Source organism: Sciurus vulgaris (assembly GCF_902686455.1).
Source record: "Sciurus vulgaris genome assembly, chromosome: 1".
NCBI classification, from domain to species: Eukaryota; Metazoa; Chordata; class Mammalia; order Rodentia; family Sciuridae; genus Sciurus; species Sciurus vulgaris.
The window spans coordinates 102,341,977-102,367,361 of NC_136461.1; the positions used below are offsets into that span (position 1 = coordinate 102,341,977).

General features: G+C 34.6%; 1 protein-coding gene across 3 annotated transcripts in view; it reads left to right on the forward strand.

Annotated features, from left to right (window-relative positions):
* Positions 1 to 25,385, forward strand: part of MAGI3 (membrane associated guanylate kinase, WW and PDZ domain containing 3) — a 272,231-nt gene that overhangs the window by 192,545 nt on the left and 54,301 nt on the right. For all 3 annotated transcript variants that reach the window (XM_079135146.1, XM_079135148.1, XM_079135147.1), the window contains 3 exons: positions 1,567 to 1,776; positions 7,598 to 7,772; positions 11,109 to 11,188. In XM_079135146.1, the coding sequence (XP_078991272.1) occupies positions 1,567 to 1,776; positions 7,598 to 7,772; positions 11,109 to 11,188 (465 nt within the window). The remainder of the gene's footprint in view (positions 1 to 1,566; positions 1,777 to 7,597; positions 7,773 to 11,108; positions 11,189 to 25,385) is intronic.

The window sequence follows — 25,385 nt, forward strand, 5'->3', positions numbered from 1 at the left end:
AGCACTCTACCACTGAGCTACAACCCAGTCCCATGTTGTTGGTTTTTTCCTTTCTTTTTTGTTTTTGTTTTTTGTTTGTTTGGTTGGTTTGATTTGGGGATTTGGGGATTTTGGGGCTGCATCCCAGCCCTGAAGTGACTTTTCCATTGGTCTGTACTTAGAGGCCAGAACGTTTGCAAAGTCTAGTCTGTTTTAGTACAGTTTTTTTGCATCCATCTGTGCGAAATGAGCAATCCATTTCAAATATGAATTTGGAAGCAAGTGAGTAGGTGAGTGGGGAGAAGCAGATATAGTTGAAAAGATTTTTAGTTTGAGTTTACTGTTTTGTCTTGAGTATTTAAGGACACCACTCAAAGTTAAGCTTCCAAAGAATTAATTTTAATGCCTTCTCCCTCAAACATGCCCAACCTAAGGTAAACTGTGTTATTTGTTAATTTGTCTCAGTGCCAAAGGGAGTAACCTATGATTTTTTTTTCTTCTATTCCTCTACCTCATAAATTTACCTTATATGAATGAGCACCTGAATTACCTCCCTAGCACCAAAGAATTTGATTGAAAGTTGTGGATTTTTAAAACAAAATACCATAAGTATTTTACTTTTTAACCATATTTATTTTCTATAAAATTAGCATAACAATTGATATCAGGTCACAGCTAGTAGGAACTACACACTGTTAATGTGGCTGTGCATTCCCATTGTGTTGGGCTGCTTAGTAGAAGGAAACCACATGACAAATTGAGAATATATTCAATTGTTTTCCTTCTATTTTGGAATGTTTATTTTTACTGCAAAAATCACTGATCCTCAAGAGAAAATTAATTTCTTCTTTTATGAGAATAAGCCAATATTGAATTACACTAATAATGTCTCTATTTGTTCAGTAGATTGTCAGATAAAATAATATAATTAGAATGCAAAGAAAGACTCTTCAGTATTTTAAGTTTAAAATTTTTAAGTAAATATTATATTAACAATCCATATTTCTATGCAAACTGTTTAGTTCTTAGCTTTATCCTTTGCCTACTTATTTCTTCATCTTACTTCATCTTACTAAAATAGTACATTATGTATATTAGAACAAAATTATTTGAGTTAGTTTTATTGTCCTTTACTTCCACCTTTTGTATCAGTCTTTCATGAGAACTTTGATGCTTTTAAATTTACAAGTTAGGTCCTAATTCAAAGCCCATGTAAAGCAAGCCCTATAGGAACAATAATCAAGAAAGGAAAGAAGGAAGGAAGGGAGGGAGTGAGGGAGGAAGGAAGGAAGGGACAGAGGGAAGGAAGAGAGGGAGGGAGGAAGGAAGGAAGGAAGGAAGATCAACTTCCTAGACTTAGTAGTATTAAAATGTTAGATGATATATGATGAAGGTCTCTTGAGGAATTAGTTTTTTTCTGTTATTTCTACCTACTTCTCTCACAAGGAGTGCTTTGGTCAATCTTTTGGACAATAGTAGGTATTCAAAAACTTCTGTGTAAGAAACAGTAGAGATATACAGTAGGCCATGTTGTTCTGACTCAATTCAGCATCAAGATTTCAGCTGCTGTTGTTTTGTCTACTTCAGGAAACTTCTATGGAACTCCCAAGCCTCCAGCAGAACCCAGCCCTTTCCAGCCAGATCCAGTTGATCAGGTCCTCTTTGATAATGAGTTTGACACAGAATCCCAAAGAAAACGAACTACATCTGTCAGCAAGATGGAAAGAATGGACAGTTCTCTTCCTGAAGAGGAAGAAGATGAGGATAAGGATGCTATTAATGGCAGTGGAAGTGCAGGTCAGTAAATAGATGAACAACTTCTAATGGATGTTATGGGTTGGCTGTACTGACATTGAATTGCAAGTAGTAAAATTTTTGCTGAAGCATGGAGAGCTTCTAATGTTTTGAGAAGGCTGTATGTAATGTGTATTTCTGTAAACATCTATAAGCTAAAATGGGTTGCCCAATTGTGATAAACCAATGAAAACCTATCAGTAATAAAATAATATGCCATTATTCCATTTCTTAAAATATTTGAGATTCATTTCTGATGAATATGGAAATTTTGTTGGCCTACATCCTATTTTATAGGATAAAAGCAAAATATAGATGTTTTATAATAAAGGCTCAAACAAAAGTACATGGAGTTTAGAAATATGCCAGTAAAAATTATCCAAAAGTTTTCTTAACATTTTTTATTTATATTCTGAATTCACTCAAAGACATTCCCTTTTTTTTTTTGTTTTGTGTGACTCTCTTATTTTTCATTAAATGCAAAACCAACAAATTTAGGGGTGAAATCTCCTATTCAGTACCCCTAAATAATTTAGTGATTTCCTATGTAATTCTTAAGTTTATAACTGAGAGTATAACTAGGAAACCATAAAATAACAACCAAGCTTTTTGTAGCAGTGCTATTTATTGTAATAATTCCATTCAAAACATTAGAATGTAAGTTTCATAGGGTCGCAGTTTTTACTTGTTTTGTTCATTATTGTATCACTTGCACCAAAAACAGTGCCTGACACATAGTAAGAACTAAAAAAAAAAAAAAAAAAATGGTTCATGTCCCCAAATTTGAATATCATGTCCCCATCTCCATATCATTTTCCCAAAGCACCTTGATCTTTTCCTTTATTGGTTATTAAAATTTGGCATTTATATTATATTTATTGTTTTAATATATTCATTGTTTATTTCCCTCTCCAGATTAAGGGTTCTGTTTTATCATTCTAACTTCTCACATAGTTATACCACATAGTATGTTTAATGTTGAGTGAATTACTTGATGTATTTGGGTGTAAAGACTGAAAATGGGGTTGGAAAGGTTTAAGGAAATTTATAGCTAATTCTTTACTAAGGGAAATTATCATATCATTATGATAACTTTTTAATGTTGATGTCAGATTTACAGTCCCACAAAATTAAATCTGTTCATATTTTAAAATGCTGAACACTAGGATTAGAGACCATGAATCTATCCCAGTATAGAATTTATATATTCTTGACTTAGGAGGAAAGAAAAAGAAAAAAAAATTTATACATCTGGATGCGGAGCCTCCTAGTGATCACTATGATCCCCTTAGAGATAAACCTGCCTGTAATCTCCATGGTTTATGCTAGTCATGTCAGACAGTTGTTAAACCAGCTGTTTCATACTCTGATATTAATTTTTAAAGGGAGCATATCCAAGAGTGTGTGGGAGGCAGTTTGTACACTCTCTCTTGTGTTTAGATACCATAGGATATTTACATTGGATTTTATAATTCTTTGTAAGAGAAAATGTTCTGAATATTTAAATGAAAAACCAGAAAAGCGTTGAAGAGTAGAAGTAGGGAAAGGGTAAGTAGTGCTTTATTTGTATACATCAAAACACATTTTATATCTTGTTAAAGATTTAACCCCAAAGATTGCTACATAGGATCACCTATGTTATACAGTAATGCTAAAATTTTTTTCCAAAATGGCTATAATATAAACAACATCGACTATTATACAAACTCCTTTACTCAGTCCCTTGGAACTATTTCAAGAGAAGTATTATAGATCATGTAGTTGCTGTTGCTTTTCTCCAACATACTTTCCCAAGAATGTAACTCCTGCTTGATTTCTACTTAAGTGCTTTTTAATTTTTCTTTAAACATTTTTTTAGTTGTCAATGGATCTTTTATTTAACATTTTAATTTTTATTATTTTTTCTGCATAGAAAATAAATCATGCATTTTGTTTATTTTTTATTTACTAAATTAAGTGCCTGCTAAACTGAGTGCTAGCTAGCCATTTGTACTAAATCAGTGAGCAAAACAGAAACTCCTGTCCTGATGGACTTTACCTGATGATGGTCTGCATAAATGAATAACATGTAGTGTGTTAGTGCAAAAGAGAAAAGTAAAGCAGAGAATGAGGTAGATAAGAAATAGTGGAGTCAAACCAGGCAAAGTGGCACATGTCTTAATCCCAGCAACTCCAGAAGCTGAGGCAGAAGGAGCTTGCGTTTGAGGCCAACCTTAGCAATTTAGGAAACCCTAAACAATTTAGCGATAATTTTATGATTTAGATGTGAAGTATCCCCCAAAAGTTCACGTATGAGACAACGCAAGAAGGTTTGGAGGAGAAATGATTGGACTATAGCCTTAACCTAATCAGTGAACTGATCCCTGATGCAATTAACTGAGTGGTGACTGGAGGCAGGTAGGATGTGGCTGGAGGAAGTGGTTCATTGGGGGTGTGGCTATGGGGTCTATATTTTGTGTCTGGAGAGTGGAGTCTCTCTCTCTCTCTTTGATTTCTGATCATGTGAGCCGCTTCCCTCTGCCACACTCTTCTGCCATGATGTTCAACCTCACCTTGACCTCTGAGAAATGGAATCAACTGTCTATGGATTGAGACCTCTGAAACTGTGAGCCCCCAAATATACTTTTCCTCTTCTATGATTGTTCCAGTCAGGTCTTTCAGTCACAACAGTGAAAAAGCTGACTAAAACCAATACCCTTTCTCAAAAATAAAAAAGGGCTGGGGATATGGCATACTGGTAAAGTACCCTGGGGGTTCAATTCCTGATACAAAAAAGAAAGAAAGAAAGGGAGGGAGGGAGGGAGGGAGGGAGGGGAAAAGAGTCTGCAGTTTTAGATAGATTCTTTTTGAAAGAAATGAATAAACTCTAAATATATGAGGAAAGAGCTTTCCAAACAGAGAGAACTCTAAGTACAAATGCCATAAGGTGGGAGCATACCTGCAGTATTCAAACAACAGCAAGGAAACCAGTGTGGTTCAGTGCCATGTAGATGATGCACTGTGGGTGGTTGGAGCAGAGGGATGGAAGGCAGAAGAGTAGACTAGAGACCAGTATGCTCAGTCAGATAATGAGGGGTGGGGAGGAATGCGTGTTATGTAAGGTCTTGTGGATATTTGGAAGAATTTTGGCTGTAACTTTGAACTGAGAAACTGATAAGATTTTGAGTAAAGCAGTATACAACAGATTTAACAGGCTCATTCTGTATAGTGTATTGAGAATAGACATAGGAGGGCAGGATATAAACAGGGATACCAGTTAGGGGGTTATGAATAATACAAGGAAGAAAGTGATCCACAATGTCAGATGTTGCTGATAGCACAAATAAAATGTGAACTGAGAACTGGTCATTAGCTTTAGCAATGTGGAGAATATTGGAGAACTTGATAACAGGTTTCTTTTTTCTTTCAAAATGCTAATTTTTTAAAAAGTACTATAATATTGGTTTAAAAATCAAGTTACCCACACAAAGTTTTGGTATTAAACACTGACATCAAGTATAAAAAGAAGAATCCCTACCCCTAAGAATACACAGAGCCCTATAGTGAAAATGTATTACCTCCACAGCCTGGGGTCCCACCACCTGCTTCCCAAATTCCATCTAAGAACAGTTTTTTTTGTTGTTGTTTTTTTTTTTAATGGGAGTTTAAAAGCATTGACAAGAAGGTCTGAGAGAACTGAAAGAGTGGTAGTGGGAATAGCAAGTATAAACTCTCTCAAGGTGGTTTGGTGTAAAAGAAATTGGTTGGTTGCCAGATGGGAAGGAGAATTATTTTGTTTTTAAGGAATTTAGAAATAACATGTTTTTATATGTATGGATATGATCTAATAAATAAGGAAGATAGGTGGTACAGGAAAGAGAATGAGACAATTGCTGTAGGCAAGAGGGGATAGGGTGTATTTATAATTGGGGATTAGCTTTAGCTAGGGACATGGGCAATTCTTAGGAAGTAACAGATAGTGGAGTAAATAGGCATGGTTGCCGTATAGATGGAATGGTGGGAATTTGCAGAGTTCTGTTCTGCTTGCTTCTGTTTTCTTGGTGAAATAGGAAACAGGGTCACCAAATGAGATTAAGGATAAGGGAAAAGCCGTACAATAGTCCTCCCTTATCTGCGGTTTCACTTCCATGGTTTCAGTTACCTACAACCACTGCAGTAAGAAAATATTACTATATAATAAGATATTTTGAGAGAGACTACATTTATAAAAGTTTTATTACAGTACATTGTTATAATTGTTCTACTTTTATTATTAGTTATTGCTGCCAGTCTCTTACTGTACAAACTTATAAACTATCATAAGTATGTATATATGGGGAAAAAACAAAGTACTGTATATATAGGGTTCAGTCCTATCCATAGTTTCAGGCATTCACTGGGGGTCTTGGGATGCATCCCCCTCAGAAAAGGGGGGACTACTATAGATGATTTAAGGAAAAGAAGGTATGAAATAGTTAACTAGGAGTGTGTCCGAGTGAATTAATTAAAGAAATGTACTGTGATTATCATGAATCATTAAATATCCACCAAGGTTAGTGATCATGAATTTAAAGTGAACTACTTAGCATTGCCTGTGTTCAGCTGTACATGCTGGCATTGAGTAGGTGGAAAATAGGATTTAGGCAGAGTTATAATTTAGCCAGGCAGGTGTGATGAAGTCAGGTTGAGGCAAAGAAATCAGGGGTACCTGCGAGTGATTATAGTGAGTGATCATGGAATTTAAGTTGGATAAGGAGAGCAATAGGGAAGTGGGTAGAGAGTGGAGAAAGTGAAAGATAAGTAGAAAGATTAATGAATTGTATGATTTGTTATTGAATAAAGGATGTTGGAGTTGAAATACTATAGGGAACGATATCTAAGGCCTTTTCTCAGATTCTCTGATTCTTAGGCATTGCCTGCAGTTTGAAGTTGTTACAATGATATTATTATGTAGCATCATTTAAATTCTAGAAACAATGAATTATTGACTTCTTAGACAATAACCAAATTTTAATGTACTTGCTTATATTATAGACTTTGGGACTCTAAAAGGACTTTAATATTACCAGAAAATTATATTTAACAACAGAAAGTCTACTGAATGTAATTTTATTAGTTACTTAGTTAGTTTTACAGTACTGGGGATTAAAAAAATATAGCTTCGCATATGGTAGGCAAGTGCCCTACCTCTGAGCTACATCCCCAGCCCTTGAGTATAATTTTTAAAAACAAATTTTATTTAAAGTATTAAAATATTAAAAGTGTATGAGCAGCTTAGTGTAGCAGTTAAGAGCATAGACCACTTAGATTCAAATCCTAGCTTTGCTATTTAATGACTGTGCAACCTTGAATAAGTTAGCTTAACCTCTCTGTGTTTTACTTTTCTCAATCTATAAAATGAGTTTAGTAATAAAAGATACTGGGTTGCTGCAAGGATTATGAGTTAATCACTTAAAATAGAGCTTGATATATGCATGTATGTATAAATATTGCTGATGCTCCTGTTAGGATTTGTACTGAATTGATTCCACAGTTGTTTTGTTGATACTCTCCCAGACTAGCATCAAATATACTCTAGGGGTTAATGTGAATTAGTAAATGAAAAAAATTAGATATGCTTATTTATTATTTCACAATTTATAGCAGAATATGGATATGATAAGCAAATTTGAAATGTATAATTACACAAATATGTGTATGTACATATGTATATATACATATGTATATATACATATGTGTGTGTGTGTGTGTAATGTTTGGCATTTTGTTAGAAATGAAGAGGAATACTTGAAGAAGAGTATAACTTTGCCTACTTTTCATGCTGTTCTGTTTTGAACAATGGCAGAAAACAGAGAGAGACATTCTGAGTCATCCGACTGGATGAAGACTGTTCCAAGTTATAACCAAACAAATAGCTCCATGGACTTTAGAAATTATATGATGAGAGATGAGAATCTGGAACCACTGCCCAAAAACTGGGAGATGGCCTACACTGACACGGGGATGATCTACTTCATTGAGTAAGCAAATGTCTGTATCTCTTCTAATCTGCCCTATCACTGTGAGGATTGTCTGGAATGGTTGTTAATCTCATTTTGGTTGTGTGCCTATTTCACAAGGCTGTCATTTCTTTTTCTCTTTTTAAAAATATTTTTCATAAAAGTAAGAGTTGATTTTTAATCTAGGTATTTCCCTGGATCCCATTTTTTATTTGACTTGAATAAAGGAAGAGTATATTTGACCTCTGATTTTATAGAAGTAGGAGGATTGAAAATAGGATTGTCACTACTAATGAGAAATGTAAAGAACAAAGGGTGTTATGCTTTGCTTTTTTTTTTTAAACTTTTAAGTAGATCATCCAACTTAATGAGCATTTCAAGATTATCATCATGGCAGAATACATATTATTATCTGAGCTAAGTATTGTCAGTCTTAGAATTTAGATTTGTATTCAGACAATATAGGGTAGAAATAATGTAGAAAGAAAATTTCACTGATCCTGAAAGTAACTGGTACACTGTAAATGCAAAGCATAAAACTTTTTATGGAAAGGACCATTAATGAAATATTCATAAAGATACTGAATACCATATAATTAGATCAACCTAAAACTGAATGTTGTTTGCACCAAAGAATAATATTATGCAAATCATTTATTGAAAATCTCATTATGAAGGTTTTTTTAAAATTTTTATGCTGCTGTAATTCTCATCTTTAAAGCCATTTGTTCAGGGGTAGAAGGTTAATGTAGTGAAGTTACAGAATATTTATAATTATCAGTTAAAGTAGTGAGGACTGAGTACAGCACTCAAAGAATATATAATTAGAAGTTAATTAAGTTGATGAACTTGAATCTGTTTCCTCAAATAGTTCTAATTCTAGATCCTTCCCAAAGAGTGAGCATCTTGCTGTACTAAGTAGCATTCTAGTGTTCAAAAAAACATAGATCTTGAGTGTATGTTGTTCTCTAAACCATATGCAGAAGTGAATACATTTATGTAAATATTATACAAAACAGACACAACCAGGTATACTTCTCTTCATAGAATTTAAGGGATTCTTTTTTTTTCTTTTTGTATTGGGAAGTAAACCCAGGGATACTTAACCACTGACTCACATTCCCAGCCCTTATTTTATTTTTTATTTTGAGATGGTCTCTCCAAGTTGCTTAGGGCCTCACTAAGTTGCTGAGGCTGGCTTTGAACTTACAATCCTCTTGCCTCAGTCTTCAGAGCTGGGATTGCAGGTATGTGCCACCACACCCGGCAGAAATGTAAGGGATTCCTTAAGGGCAATTTAGACTTTTGACTTGTATGCTGACTTCAGAAATAAACTCCCAAAGTCAGGTGTGAAGTCACTAGAAGGGGCTAAAGTATCTTTAGAAACAGATTATGAGACATTGGGTCTGACAATACCTCACCTCACAAGTAGAGATGTTAATATGTTATGGGGGGCAGGGGAAAAGAAATCTCTTTATAGTTAAATATTATTTAAATGTGTTAAAAACATAAATGTAAGGCCCAAACTATAAAATTTCTAGAGGAAAACATAGGGCAAAGCTTCATGACATTGGATTTGGCAGGAACTTCTGAATATAACACCAAAAATAGGCAATAAAGCAGAATAGACAAGTGGGACCACATGAGACTTGACACTGCTACACAGCAAAGAATACTGGCAACAGAGCTAAAAGGCAACCTGTAGAGGAGGAAGAAATATCTGCAAGTCATATATTAGATAAAGGGTTATTATTCAGAATACTTGAAAATTCACTCTAGGTAAAGAGATTTTGTTAGCTATAGCTAATATGTTTGATCTGTGTTAAACTAGTATGGTAGATTTGTGTTAACCTCTGCTGTTAAAGTATGCACCTGTAAGAAAGTAATATTAACATAGGTCCATAGTCTTTAGTTATTACAATTTAGGAGCAGCCTAAAAAATAGTCCATTTTTTTAACCTTGGGAAATATTAGGCAAAATTCTAGAAGATTGCCTATATCTACTGATTTATCAATAAAATATTGGATCATTGGAATCAAAGTTAAGCTTTTCTCAAATAGCAGTTTTGAGTTTGGATTAGCAGGATACATCTATTATTTTTGTTGTTTTGTTTTGTTTTGTTTTGTTTCTAACCATCTGTGTACAACTAGGCCTCTGTTGAGTCCTGATCCCTTTCATTTTGTTAAAACTGATTTAATTGGTTTTCATTTGGGGAGATTATCTCTCTGAAAGAGTGGATAGCGCAGAGTTTCTAGAAACACTATTTTTCCTACATAGATTACCTGTTTTCCAGCATACCACAAAAAAATTGGTCATATATCTTTGTAAGTAGAAATACAGAGAAAAGACATAGAAGATATGGTTAATGCCCTGAAACCACTAACTTCATTTCCTAAGAGTGGACAAGATAGAGAGTATTGAGTTTATCTCATGTTAAAGACACCAAGGAAAGATAACTTATTCACAGTAATTATTATTCTAACAGTTCTTTAATAATTACTTTAATTTACATTTTGTTGCCATCCTATATATTCTTCTGCAAATTTTTCTTCTTTAATATCTTTGTATTTCAGAGACTCGAACTGTGTCTACTAACAGTGTGATAGTTTCATTTTAGCATTACTATTTACTGCATGGTGACCTGACCTGAAGCTGGCTGACTGGCTTATAATAGAATTAAAGAGATACTGTTCTCTTAAACTATCTTTGACCTGCTGCATAGAAAGGAGTAGGGGCAGGATCTTTTTCTTTTTCTTTCTTTCTTTTTTGGTAGGACGGACATACCCATTGTTTTTCTTGCATGTTGCAGAAACAGTCACTTTAAAAATTTTTAAAAATTTTTACCCTATTTATTTTAAGGAGTTCCTGTGAGGGCAGAAATTATGTCTGATAAAAATCTCTATATTCCTAGCCCCCAGCAGAGTATATTTTTATATCATAGATACTCAAGAAACATCATATTTTTCTGAAGGAAGAAAGGAAGAAATTCAGCCAGCAAGCAAACAAGGTTTTTAATGAAGCTTTGCTGGTTAGATAATGCACAGTATGTGGCTCTGCGCCCACCCTTTGAAATGTTTTTGATTGCTTAAAAAAGCGTGTTATTCTGTATTTGGCATTTGATCCCTTCTTTAAAGTCTTCATTCTCAAATTAGTACCTCTAGCATTACCTTTTCTTTATGGCAGTTTTGAAGTAACAGACTGAGAACAATAAGATAATTGAATTTGAGGAATACAAATGGAGGCCGTAGGAGATAAATGTTCCAATATCATATGCTTTTTAGTCACTTTTAATCTTTGCTTTGGAATTACTTTCTTCTTCTTTATTTTGCTATTTCTAATTGAGATCTTATTCTACAGCCACAATACCAAGACGACCACCTGGTTGGATCCTCGTCTCTGTAAAAAAGCCAAAGCCCCTGAAGACTGTGAAGATGGAGGTAGATATTCAGAGTCCTTTTATACCATTCTTATTCTCTTAATCCTTTGTTACTCTTCTTGCTTAGTGAGTTTTTCAAAACCCTAAACAAACTATGTGTATGTAAATAGAGATGGAGATCATAATCAACTTAGTATGGTAATTATGCCATATATATATAATTTATGAGAAATTTTATTTATCTCCTCTATGAGGATTGTAATTCTTTTTATTTAAAAAATTAATAAAAAGAAATTTGCCCTTTTTTTTAACATATGCCCTAAAGACAACTATAAAAATTCTCAATAAATATTCAGTATATTAGATTCATTCCCAACTATAAGATAACTCTGTCATATCTGTTGAACATTCAAATATATATTTAACTTATTGTATACTGGAATAATTGCTAGTATCTATAATTATTCCTTAGCTAAAATTAGAGCAGCAATTAATGAAAGTCTGTAATATACCACCCCCCACACACAAAATTTTTTATATTTAATGGAAAAATTATTTCTCTAAAAATCATCATATAGTCTTATCTGTCTTATATATTATATGTTCTATATAATTCTATAGTTTTTTTAAATAAGTAGAATTTATTCCATCCAAATTGTTTGCTATGTCTTCTTGAAAATAGGGTGCAATCAAACAATCACCACATGTTTTGTCCAGCATGATTATAATAGAAAATTTTTCTAGGAAAAATACAATTGAAAATGAAATTGTTCAGACTTTATTTATAATGACATCAAAAAATTAGAAATCTTGAAATATATCTATTAAAAGATGCAAGTTCTTAACAATGAAAACTATAGAACATCATTAAAAGAAATTAATAAGGACCCATAATAATGAGTGAGATATATTGTGCCTTATGGATTGAATCACATAATATTGTTAGTGGTATCCATTCTCATAAATTGATTTCTAGATTCAGTACAGTCCTAATAAGAATCCAAATGGGTTATTTTGGAGAAACTAACAAGCCTATTATAAAATAAATATCTGAAAATACAAAGACTCTGGTTAGTCAGATAACCTTTAAAAAAAAAAAAAGACGAAGTTGGAAGACTTCCTATAAAGCTACAGTAAGACAGTGTGTTACTGGCATAGGATAAACAAATTGATCAATTTAACAGAATAGAGTCCAGAAATAGATGCAAACATATCTGATTACTTGATTTGCAAGCAAGTTGTCAAATCAATTCAATGAGAAAAGGAAAGTGTCTTTAGCAAATGGTGCTGGTATAAGTTAATATCACATAGAAAACTGAGCCTCAGTGACCCCTCTTTCCATACACAGAAACTAATTTTAGAAGGATCAAAAGCCTAGCATAAAAGCTAGAACCATAAAACTTTTAGAAGAAAAGAAAGTATCTTCATGACTTTTGGATTGGTAAAGACTTCTTAGGGAAGTCACAAAAAGTATGAAACATAGAAGAAAAAAATTTATTTTGTGGTACCAGGGATTAAACCCAAACGTGTTCTTCCCCTGAGCTACACCACCAGCTCTTTTTAATATTTTACTTTGAGACAGGGTCTTGCTAAATTGCTGAGGTTGGCCTCTAACTGGTGATCTTCCTGCCTCAGTTTCCTGAGTTGTCAGGATTACAGGTCTGTGCCACCATGCCTGTCAAAAAACTTGTTTATTTTGTACTTCACAAAAATTTTAAATTTCTTTTCATCAAGATACCATTAAGATAATGAATAGGCCAAGTCACAGATTTTACAATATATATCTAACAAAGAAGTTATGTTTAGAATCTATAAAGAACTGTTTTATAAACCAAAGTGAAAAACAGACAAAATTTTTAAATAGCCATTTCACCAAAAAAGATATATAAATAATCAATGAAAAAAATACTTAAAATCATTAGTAATTAGGGTAGTTTTCAAATTAAGACCATAATGTGATACCAACTAGAATGACTATAATAATAATTTTAAAAGATAGTAACTAATGTTGGGAGGATGGAGAGAAACAGTATCCCTCATCCATTGCTACACAAACGTAAAATGGTACATCTGCTTTGGAAAACACTGTGGCCTGGATCTTCAAAAGTTAAAATCCTAGCAACTTGAGAGACTGAGGCAGGAGGATAAGAAGTTCAAGGCCAGCCTCAACAATTTAACAAGACTCTGTCTCAAAATGAAAAATAAAAAAGGGCTAGGATGTAGCTCGGTGGTAAAGAACCCCTGGGTTCCATCTCCAGTCCCTACCCCAAAAAAGTTAAATATAAAAAGTTAAATATAAATTTATCATATGACCTGGTAATTCCACTCCTGGATAGCTACTCAAGAGGAATGGAAACATATGTCCACACAAAGATTTGTGTGCATATGTTTGTAGCAGCACTACTTATAGTATGTAAAAAATGGAAACCACCCAAATGTTCACTAACCAATGAATGAATAAATAAAATGTGATACAACCCTACAATAGAATATATTCAACTATAAAAAGGGCCAAAATACTGTGCACATATGAACCTTAAAAATGTTATGCTACATGAAAGACACTAGACACAAAAGATCAAATATTGTATAACTCCATTTATATGAAATGTCAGCAATGGGCAAATCTATGTGAACAGACAATAGGTTAATGGTTGCCCAGGGCTGAAGACTGAAATAGAGATTAACTGTAAAAAACAGGAAAGGATGTTATTGGAGTGATGAAATTCTAAAACTGGATCGTAGCAATAATTGCATACTCAGTAAATTATTAAAAATAATTGAGTTGTGCACTTAAAACAGATGAATTTTGTAGTATGTAAATTATACTTCAATAAAGTTTTTTTAAATATAAAATGACCAAAGTACTTATATACTTCCCAAAAGAAGATAAAAGTCAGTAAGAACATGAGAAAGTGTTTATCATTAATCATCTCTATAGTGGGTTATATCCACACCCACTAGAACGACTAAAATCAGATACACTGATAGTACTGAAGATTGGTAAGATTTTAAAGCAAATAGAATCTTAAGTGGTGGTGGGGATATGAAATTATGTGAATGTTTGGAGAACTTTTGGAAGTTTCCTATGAGGTATTGTCTCAAAAGAAATGAAAACATATGTCCCCAAAAAGAATGATCATAACAGCCTTAGTCATAATAGCTCAAACCTGGAAACATCCCAAATATCCATCAAGTGCAGGCCATATAGCCCATCTCGTAGAGTGCCTGCCTCTCATGCTGGAGGCCCAGGTTCGAGTCCTCAGCACTCTGGGATTGTGGAAATAACAAACAAACGAAACCAAATATCCATCAAAAGGAGAATGGATAAACAGTTGTGGAATGAAATAATGCTCATCAATAAAAAGGAAAAATTGTTGAAAATACTGAACTATGTAAATAAAGTTCAGATTAGTTCTTCAAAAGTTAAAATCCTAGCAACTTGGGAGACTGAGGCAGGCTTCTTTTACATTGAGTAAAAGAAGCCAGATACCTTCACTTATCCATTGTTTAAGCCTGGAAGCAAGCCAAACTCTACAGTGATAGAAATCAGAAAACAAGAGAAGGGATATATGGTGAACTGAAATAAGTCCCTGGAATGAGGGATTATTGCCTCCTTTTGTATACAGTTCCTGTTATACAGGAATATGCAATTGCAAAAACCTATTTTTTAATAAGTGTACAAGAAGTGATTTTTTAGTAATCTAAAGTTCTTCATATCTATGTATTTTATAATATGTCAATCATACCTCAAGAAATCATTTTAAAAATTATTTTTATCCCTCCCTTGTCAGGGCTTTCAACAGTAAGTTCTTCCTTATGGTAAAATTAGCCATTGTGAAGGTAAACCAGAATGTATAATATTGCAGAGTTTGACATTTTAGATTGTGAATATGGTGTTAGTCTTGTTGGGCAATGATTCCTTTTCCTGCCCTCTAATTGTTTCAGTTCAGTTCTCTGCCTTTTCCTGTTTTCTTTTGTAGGAGATACTTATTCTCATAGCTTTCACTGACAATTTACTGTGGCCAGACCTCTTATCTAAATCTTTAGTATTATCCTCTTTTCCAGATTATATTTGTGTTTCCTCTTGCTTTTGAACCTTTGTTTTTGATTGTCCAAAGTTGTTTTTAAGACAGTGTTAGGGGTTCAACCCAGGGCCTCGCACATGCTAGGCAAATGCTCTCTCAACTGCCGAGCTACACTCCCAGCCCCAAAGTGAATATATTAAATTTGATATCCTCCTCGCACCACACCTTTCTTTCTATCATATATACCATTCTCCTAATCATCTGGACCCAAATCCTTACAATCATGTTTGCTTCTTCCCCTCTTGTTGCTTTATTCCCTATATAGTTTTTAAGCCCTGTTGCTTTTTTCTTTTTCCTGTTTTGCCAATATGTTATTATTCAGAATACCCAACACATAGAAAAAACTGAAAGGAATTTGTGGTGAACATATATATACCCACATTGTTATATTGTAATTAACATTTTGCTACATTTACATTTTTTGGGTGGAATTAAATCCAAGGCCTTGAGCATGCTAGGCAAACTCTACCACTGAATTCCATCCCCAGCCTACATTTGCTTTTTCACATAGCTATCTAATTATCTACCTTCTTTTTATCTGTACTTTTTCCTTTGTATTATATCTTCTCCATTCTTCTGATTACCATGCACACTTAGATTGTTCTTGGTCTTTCTTCCTGTAGTTAATTCTGCCCATCAAATATATTCTTCATGCGAGTGGTTTGAAAATAGTGGTACTCAAACTATCTGTTGATATACAGGAAGAAAATGTTAGAACTTATTTTCTATAATGTAATTATTACAAATATATATAAATAGAAATATATTACAATATATGTATATTAAGCTTCACTACCATTTTCTGTGCAGATTGGTTATAGCATTCTTACTCATTCCATATGTCAAATTATTTCATGTGCTACTTATAGTGTCTGAGGGACAAATGAGTATGATACTGTGCAATGGCAAGGTGCTGGTAATTAGTTGTTTCCTTTTTAAATATCTGATTTTATATATACTTATTGTTTGCATATTAGAGTAAATACATATGTATATATAAATTTATATATATCTTGTGGGTACATGTTGAAATTTTTACTGAGAAGGCTACAGGATCAAAAAACCTTGAAGACATTGCCTAATTTCACTAAGTTAGTCTTTCTAAAATAAAACTGCCTCTCCCTTTGTCCCCAATGTCACCCAGACTCCTTGGTGTAAAGTATTAAAGATTATTTTTAATAACTGAACCATATTCTGTATTTTCTTTTCAAAATATTTTCATGTTATAAATGTGACATAGTTCTATCTTTGCCTTTGTTATATGACCATTTCTTCTGTCAGGAACTAAACTTGTTCCCTGTGTTCACCTGGCTTTTACATACTATTCTTCTAAGCTCAAATCTAAAATATATATATATTTTTTTTGTACCAAGGATTGAACCCAGGGGCATTTAATCACTGAGTGGCATCCCTAGCACATCCTTTTTGTTTCATTTGTTATTTATGTTTTATTTTGAGACAAGGTCTTTCTAAATTACTTAGGGCCTCACTAAGTTGCTAAAGCTGGCCTTGAATTTGTGATTCTCCTACCTTAGCCTCCGAGGCTGATGGGGTTTACAGGCATGCATCTCCACACCCAATTTGAATTCTCTTCTTTCTCTTCCATCTCATAATCTGTTCTCTTCTCTATACTCACTATGACTTATCTCTGCTCTAACACTTACATTGTATTATAACCAAATACCATGCTTTTTTTTTTTACTTTGTACTGGGAATTGAACCCAAGAGTAGTTTACCACTCTTTACCACTGAACTACATCCCCAACCCAAGAGTACTTTACCACTGAACTACATCCCCAGCCTTTTTTTTTTTTTTCTTTGTTGTTATTGATTGTTTGTTTATTGTTTTAAGACAGGGTCTCACTAAGTTTCCCAGGCTGACCTTGAACTTGCAATCCTCCTTGCCTCAACCTTCTGAGTCACTGGGATTACAGGCATGTGCCCCCGAGCCCAGCTACATACCACAGTCTTAAAGAACAATGATTTTGTCTTATTCAACTGTGTATCCCTTCAGTAGAGACTTAAATGTTTGGAAGACTGGAAAGAGGAAGGGAAGAAAGCCAGGAATGAAAAGAGGACATTAGAAAGAAAGAGAAGGGAAGGCAGGAAAGAAACTGCTCTGTCTTCTGAATTAATTTGGTCACCTTCCTTGGAAATGTTAATTCTGTTAGGTTTAGGGAATAGCAAAAACAATAAGCCTATCTTCACTTAGTAGTTGGGAGTCAAGAAAGAAATAAGACACAGGCAATAGACAGATGAGGTCAGAATGCCAGTTGAGTGAGTGTGGCTTTAGCCCTGCAGCTTTGTGGGGTTACTGACATTTTACCCTTTCAGGAGGCAGAGCTAAGCACTCAGCCTCTGGCCTCTGTGTTCAATGGCAGGTCTCCTCCCATGAGGCAGGCAGAGGACAGATAAGAATGCACCTCTGCAGGCAGGTGGCATCTAAAACAAGAGACTCCAGAGTCTCTAACCAAGCAAGCTTACTGAGTTTGTTCTGTTAAACTCACAAGTCAGATAAGACATTCTTTTATCATTGGGGAAGAAAGTGAAGGGCCTCAGAAAAACTAGAAATGTTTCGCTCTTTCTTTTACTTCTGTGAAATTTGAAGAATTAGGATGAGTATATCCCCCTAATTCCTTTTACATTAAAGGTAACCATATGTCTTGGTTGGCTTATTCCACCTTATTCTTGTTGTCCCAGAATAATTAATAGCCGCGTTTTATTCTAAAACTGAACAATACATTATATGGTCATCCTAATTGTATCTTTCTTAAGAAAAGCAAAATTGCATTCAGTACTCTAGAAATGTTCGGACTCCTCCAATATAAGGGCTACCCTCTTGTCCTAACATTGTCTGTACTTAATCCGGTAGGAAGCCCACAAGTGGAATGTTGAGTCTCTTTGTTTTATGCTCAGCCAACTTGTTTAACTTTCTCTGTGCAGTGTCTCCCCACTCAAAGGGGAGAGAATAACCCCATAGTAGTCTTATTTTCAGGATAGACTATCTGACTCATACTGATATTCTCCAGAGTGCTTTTCACCAAGTAGATGCTGAAAAGAGGATAACAATACCAATATTTTAAGTGTAAGATTTCATAGTTTAAGATATTATTTGCCTTCTGCAGAGCAAGATCTAGGAAAACCTTATAGTTTCTAATACTTGCCCTTTTCTTCCCAGTTGTCTGATATTCAGAACCCAACTGTGTCTTTACACTGTGTCTGATGGTTTAATTGATGTACATATTTATCTTCCATTCAAATAAAATAATTAGTATTTTGGTTTAAGTAGTTATCTTAAAAATACAGCATCAGGAATTCATTCTACTCTCAACCCACCCCATTTCTCTTACCATGAAAGAAAGATTAAATTTTTACTAAAGGCTGCTTATAAATGTATTGAATGTTGGTGTCATTTTGGTTCTTAGAGAATGATAAAAGAAAATTACCAACTGAATAGAGCTCCACTATGAGAAAGCATTTGTAATTCATACATTTAAATAAGAAAAATCCTATTTTGGGAAGAGAAAAGAAAGAAGGATAAATTCATGGGCGGCTTGGAACCAGCCAGCTGCTTCTTGTGCTAAAAATAGTTTTGCCTTTGGAATCAACTTGTTGGGGGGAATGTTCAGAAAAGATGGTTAGGTTAGGTCTTTCTATCTCAAAAATAAACATGTTATTCTTGTCCCTAATCTTCCCTTACACTATCCTTTTAACAACCCAAGTTAAAAACAAACAAACAAACAAATTAAAAGGCATCTTAAGGACTCTGCCTCCTATTTTACTCTTCAGTGACTGCAGTATTCTGACTGTTGCCTCTTTTCACTGAAATGTCTTAAAGTTACCCTTAATCTGATTGCTGAATCTGGTAGACTCTTTGTAGCCCTTCCTGATAGCTTTTCAAAGCATCTGTGAATGCTGATCATGCCTTTCTCTTTTACCTTCTTTGATACTTTTCCTCTGACTCTTCTTACTTTCTCCATCTGTTCCCTAAAATGTCAGTGCTCCTAAGGGTCTGTTCTCCTTTCTCTCTTCATAGTTTAGGTGATCTCCATTACTGTAATCACAGTGTCTCCCAAATCTTTTTCTTATATTTTTCTTTTGAGTTCCAGGTTCATATTACCAGGAGCTTGTTAGATAGCTCTACCAGGATGCTCCAGGGCCACATGCAGAGCACCTTCCCCTCCTGCCTTGACAAAGGACATGACCTCCTCCCAGTTGCCAAGGGCAAACTGACTATCATCCCCAACTTTTTCTGCTGTCTCCTCTTTGTTGTCATTAATTCTAAGTTTTAGCATTTTCCCACTTTTTTTATTGTTGTATTATGGTTGTACATGATGATAAGATTTGTTGTTATGTATTCGTACATGTATACAATGTAACAATATGATTTGGCCAGTATCATTCCCTAGCACTTGCCCCTTCCCTCCCTATCTTGCATCCCTTGGTGCCTTTCCTCAACTCATCTCCCTTTCTTTTCTTTTCTTTTTTTTTAACAAAAATTTAGAATATTTATTTGGATTATTTGTTCAAGGCTTTGATGTCAGGTACTTTTTTTCATATAGAGTGAAAATATCACTTGGGACAAACAGAAGAGCAAAACAAAACAAATATAAGAACAAACACAAATTATTGAGTTTTTTTTTAATTTTTTTAAATTTATTTTTATTATAAACAAATGGGATACATGCTGTTTCTGTTTGTACATGGAGTAACAGCATACCATTTGCATATTCATAAATTTTCATAGAGTAATGATGTTTGATTCATTCCATTATTATTTTTCTTCCCCCCCACCCCTCCCACCTCTCTTTTCCCTCTATACAGTCCCTCCTTCCTCCATTCTTGTCCCACTCCCACCCCCCATTAAGTGTCATCATCTTCTTATCAGTGAAATCATTCCTCTTTTGGATTTTTGAGATTGGCTAATCTCTCTTAACATGATATTCTCCAATTTCATCCATTTGCCTGCACATGCCATAATTTTATTATTCTTTATAGCTGAGTAATATTCCATTGTATATGTGTACCACAGTTTCTTTATCCATTCATCAATTGAAGGGAATCTAGGTTGGTTCCATAGTCTGGCTATTGTGAATTGAGCCGCTATGAACATTGATGTGGCTGTATCTCTGTAGTGTGGTGATTTTAAGTCCTTTGGGTATAGGCCGAGGAGTGGGATACCTGGGTCAAATGGTAGGTCCATTCCAAGTTTTCTAAGGAATCTCCACACTGCTTTCCAGAGTGGCTGCACTAATTTGCAGTCCCACCAGCAATGTATGAGTGTACCTTTTTCCCCACATCCTCTCCAACACCTGTTGTTGCTTGTGTTCTTGATAATCGCCATTCTAATTGGGATAAGATGGAATCTTAGTGTAGTTTTGATTTGCATTTCTCTTATTGTTAGATATGTTGAACATTTTTTCATATATCTGTTGATTGCTTGTACATCTTCTTCTGTGAAGTGTCTGTTCATTTCCTTAGCCCATTTGTTGATTGGGTTATTTGTATTCTTGGTGTAGAGTTTTTTGAGTTCTTTATAGATTCTGGAGATTAGTGCTCTATCTGAAGTATGAGAGGCAAAGATATTCTCCCACTCTGTAGGCTCTCTCTTCACATTGCTGATAGTTTCCTTTGCTGAGAGAAAGCTATTTAGTTTGAATCTATCCCAGTTATTGATTCTTGCTTTTATTTCTTGTGCTATGGGAGTCCTGTTAAGGAAGTCTGATCCTAAGCCAAAAAGGTGAAGATTTGGACCTACTTTTTCTTCTATAAGATGCAAGGTCTCTGGTCTGATTTCAAGGTCCTTGATCCATTGTGAGTTGATTTTTGTGCAGGGTGAGAGATAAGGGTTTAGTTTCATTCTGTTGCATATGGATTTCCCAGCACCATTTGTTGAAGAGGCTATCTTTTCTCCATTGCATATTTTTGGCACCTTTGTCTAGTATTAGAAAATTGTATTTATTTGAGTTTGTGTCCATGTCCTCTATTCTGTACCATTGATCTACCTGTCTATTTTGGTGCCAATACCATGCTGTTTTTGTTACTATTGCTTTGTAGTATAGTTGAAGTTCTGGTATTGCGATACCCCCTGTTTCATTCTTCCTGCTAAGGATTGCTTTAGCTATTCTGGGTTTCTTATTCTTCCAGATGAATTTCATGATTGCTTGCTCTATTTCTGTGAGGTACATCATTGGAATTTTAATTGGAATTGCATTGAATCTGTATAGCACTTTTGGTAGTATGGCCATTTTGACAATATTAATTCTGCCTATCCAAGAACATGGGAGATCTTTCCATCTTCTAAGGTCTTCCTTAATTTCTTTCTTCAGTGTTTTGTAGTTTTCATTGTAGAGATCTTTTACCTCTTTGGTTAGATTGATACCCAAGTATTTTATTTTTTTTGAGGCTATTGCAAATGGAGTTGTTTTCCTCATTTCCCTTTCAGCTGTTTCATCGCTTGCGTATAAAAATGCTTTCGATTTATGCGTGTTGATTTTATAGCCTGCTACTTTGCTGAATTCATTGATGAGGTCTAGAAGTTTTCTGGAGGAGGTTTTTGGATCTTCTAAATATAGAATCATGTCATCAGCAAATAGTGACAGCTTAAGTTCCTCTTTTCCTATTCGTATCCCTTTAATTTCTTTAGTCTGCCTAATTGCTCTGGCTAGAGTTTCAAGGACAATGTTGAATAGAAGTGGTGAAAGAGGACATCCCTGTCTTGTTCCCATTTTTAAAGGGAATGGTTTCAGTTTTTCTCCATTAAGAATGACGTTGGCCATGGGCTTAGCATAAATAGCCTTTACAATGTTCAGGTATGTTCCTACTATCCCTGTTTTTTCTAGTGTTTTGAGCATGAAGGGGTGTTGTATTTCGAACGCTTTTTCTGCGTCAACTGAAATAACTATATGAGTCTTATCCTTAAGTCTATTGACATGATGGATTACGTTTATTGATTTATGGATGTTAAACCATCCTCGCATTCCAGGGATGAACCACACTTGATCGTGGTGCACGATTTTCTTAATATGCTTTTGGATACGGTTTGCCAATATTTTGTTAAGGATTTAGCATCTATATTCATCGAGGATATTGGTCTAAAATTTTCTTTCCTTGATGTGTTTTTTCCTGGTTTGGGTATGAGGGTGATATTAGCTTCATAGAATGAGTTCGGTAGGATACCCTCCTTTTCTATTTCCTGGAATACTTTGAGAAGTATTGGAATGAGTTCTTCTTTGAAGGTCTTGTAGAACTCGGCTGAGAATCCATCTAGTCCTGGGCTTTTCTTGGATAGTAGATTTTTAATGGCTTCTTCTATTTCATTGCTTGATATTGATCTGTTTAAATTGTGTATGTCCTCCTGGTTCAGTTTGGGAGGAGCATATGTCTCTAGAAATTTGCCAATGTCTTCGGTACTTTCTATTTTGTTGGAATACAGATTTTCAAAGGAGTTTCTCATTATGTTCTGTAACTCAGTGGTGTCTGTTGTGATATTTCCTTTTGCATCATGTATTTTAGTAATTTGAGTCTTCTCTCTCCTTCTCTTTGTTAGTGTGGCTAAGGGTTTATCTATTTTGTTTACTTTCTCAAAGAACCAACTTTTTGTTATGTCAATTTTTTGAATAGTTTCTTTTGTTTCAATTTCATTGATTTCAGCTGATTTTAATAATTTCCTGTCTTCTACTACTTTTGCTATTATTCTGTTCTTCTTTTTCTAGGGCTTTGAGCTGAAATGTTAGGTCATTTAATTGTTGACTTTTCATTCTTTTCTGGAATGTGCTCCATGCAATGAATTTTCCTCTTAGTACCGCTTTCATAGTGTCCCAGAGATTTTGATATGTAGTATCATCATTCTCATTGACCGCTAAGAATTTTTTAATCTCCTCCCTGATGTTTTTTGTTATCCATGTTTCATTCAATAGCATATTATTTAGTCTTGAAGTGTTGGAGTAATTTCCTTTTTTTACTTTGTCATTGATTTCTACTCTCAGTCCATTATGATCTGATAGAACACAAGGCAGTATCTCTATTTTTTTGCATTTCCTGCTGGCTGGTTTGTGGCATAACATATGGTCTATTTTTGAGAAGGTTCCATGTGCTGCTAAGAAGAAAGTGTATCTGCTCGTTGATGGATGGAATATTCTATATATGTCTATTAAGTCTAGGTTATTTATTGTGTTATTGAGTTCTATGGTTTCTTTGGTTGGATTTTGTTTGGAAGATCTATCTAGTGGTGATAGCGATGCATTAAAGTTGCCCAGAATTATTGTGTTGTGGTCTATGTGATTCTTGAAATTGAGAAGGATTTGTTTGATGTCCAGGGATGCACCATTGTTTGGGGCATAAATATTTACTATCATTATGTCTTCCTGATTTATGGTTCCCTTAAGCAGTATGAAATGTCCTTCTTTATCCCTTCTGACTAACTTTGGCTTGAAGTCCACTTTATCTGATATAAGGATGGAAACCCCCACTTTTTTACTGGGTCCATGTGCGTGGTAGGTTTTTTCCCATCCTTTCACCTTTAGTCTGTGGATGTCTTTTTCTATGAGATGAGTCTCTTGCAGGCAGCATATTGTTGGGTCTTTCTTTTTAATCCATTCTGCCAGTCTATGTCTTTTGATTGATGAGTTTAGGCCATTAACGTTCAGGGTTATCATTGAGAAATTATTTGTATTCCCAGTCATTTGGCTTATTTTTGGTTTTTAAGTTGGCTTGGTTTCTCCTTTGAGTGGTTTTTCTCTAAGGTAGTTCCTCCCTTTGCTGACCTACATTGTTGTTTTTCATTTCCTCCTCATGGAATACTTTGTCGAGAACATGCTGAAGTGCAGGCTTTCTATTTGTAAATTCTTTTAACTTTTGTTTATCATGGAAGGATTTTTATTTCATCTTCAAATATGCAGGTTAGTTTTGATGGGTATAGGATTCTTGGTTGGCACCCATGTTCTTTCAGAGCTTGAAATATGTTGGTCCAGGCCCTTCTAGCTTTTAGAGTCTGGGTTGAGAAGTCGGCTGCTATCTGTATTGGTCTCCCCCTGTATGTAATCTGATGCTTTTCTCTCGTGGCCTTCAAAATCCTATCTTTGTTTTGAATGTTAGGCATTTTCATTATAATGTGCCTTGGTGTGGATCTGTTGTGATTCTGTTCATTTGGTGTTCTGTAAGCCTCTTGTATTTGATTTTCCATTTCATTTTTCAGGTTTGGGAAATTTTCTGATATTATTTCATTGAATAGGTTGTTCATTCCTTTGGTTTGTATCTCTGTGCCTTCCTCAATCCCAATAATTCTTAAATTTGGTCTTTTCATGATGTCCCATAATTCTTGGAGATTCTGTTCATGATTTCTTACCATCTTCTCTGTTTGGGCGACTTTATTTTCAAGATTAAATATTTTGTCTTCATTGTCTGAGGTTCTGTCTTCCAAGTGGTCTAGTCTGTTGGTGATGCTTTCCATTGAGTTTTTTATTTGGTTTATTGTCTCCTTCATTTCAAGGATTTCCGTTTGGTTTTTTTTGAGAATCTCTATTTCTTTGTTGAAATGATCTTTTGCTTCCTGCAGGTGCTCTTTCAGCTTATTGGTATTATCATTCATTGCCTGCATTTGCTCTCTTATCTCATCCTTTGCTTCACGAATCATCTTAATCATGTATAATCTGAAGTCCTTTTCTGACATTTCTTCTACCATCCTGTCATTGGATTCTATTACTATAGAATCTAGATTTGTTTGGATCATTTTCTTCCCTTGCTTTTTCATGTTGTTCATGTATCTTCCCCTCTAGCGCTGCAGATCTGGGGGATTGCAGATTTCCCCCTATAGGCTTAAAGTGGCCCTATAGGTTTCCAAAACCCTTTCTTTAAGGGGAGATCAATATTAGCAGTGCCCAAATCAAACACTATGCAATCCTAGACCAAATAGCCCCTATGGGGACAATAACATCATGTAAATAAGGGAGAAAGCGACTCTGAGGAAACAGGTAAACAGAAGGAAAAGAAAGCAAGAAACGTAAAGAAATAAAAACTTAAATATTTTTTTAAAAAAAAGGAGAAAAAAGAAAATCTACTGTATAATAGTCATATACTAATGAAACCTCCCAGTGTTCAGTAGCCTGATGTATGAGAGGTACCTGACAATGAGCTTCAAGCCTCCAGCAGGCGTCTCAGGATGGGATTTGC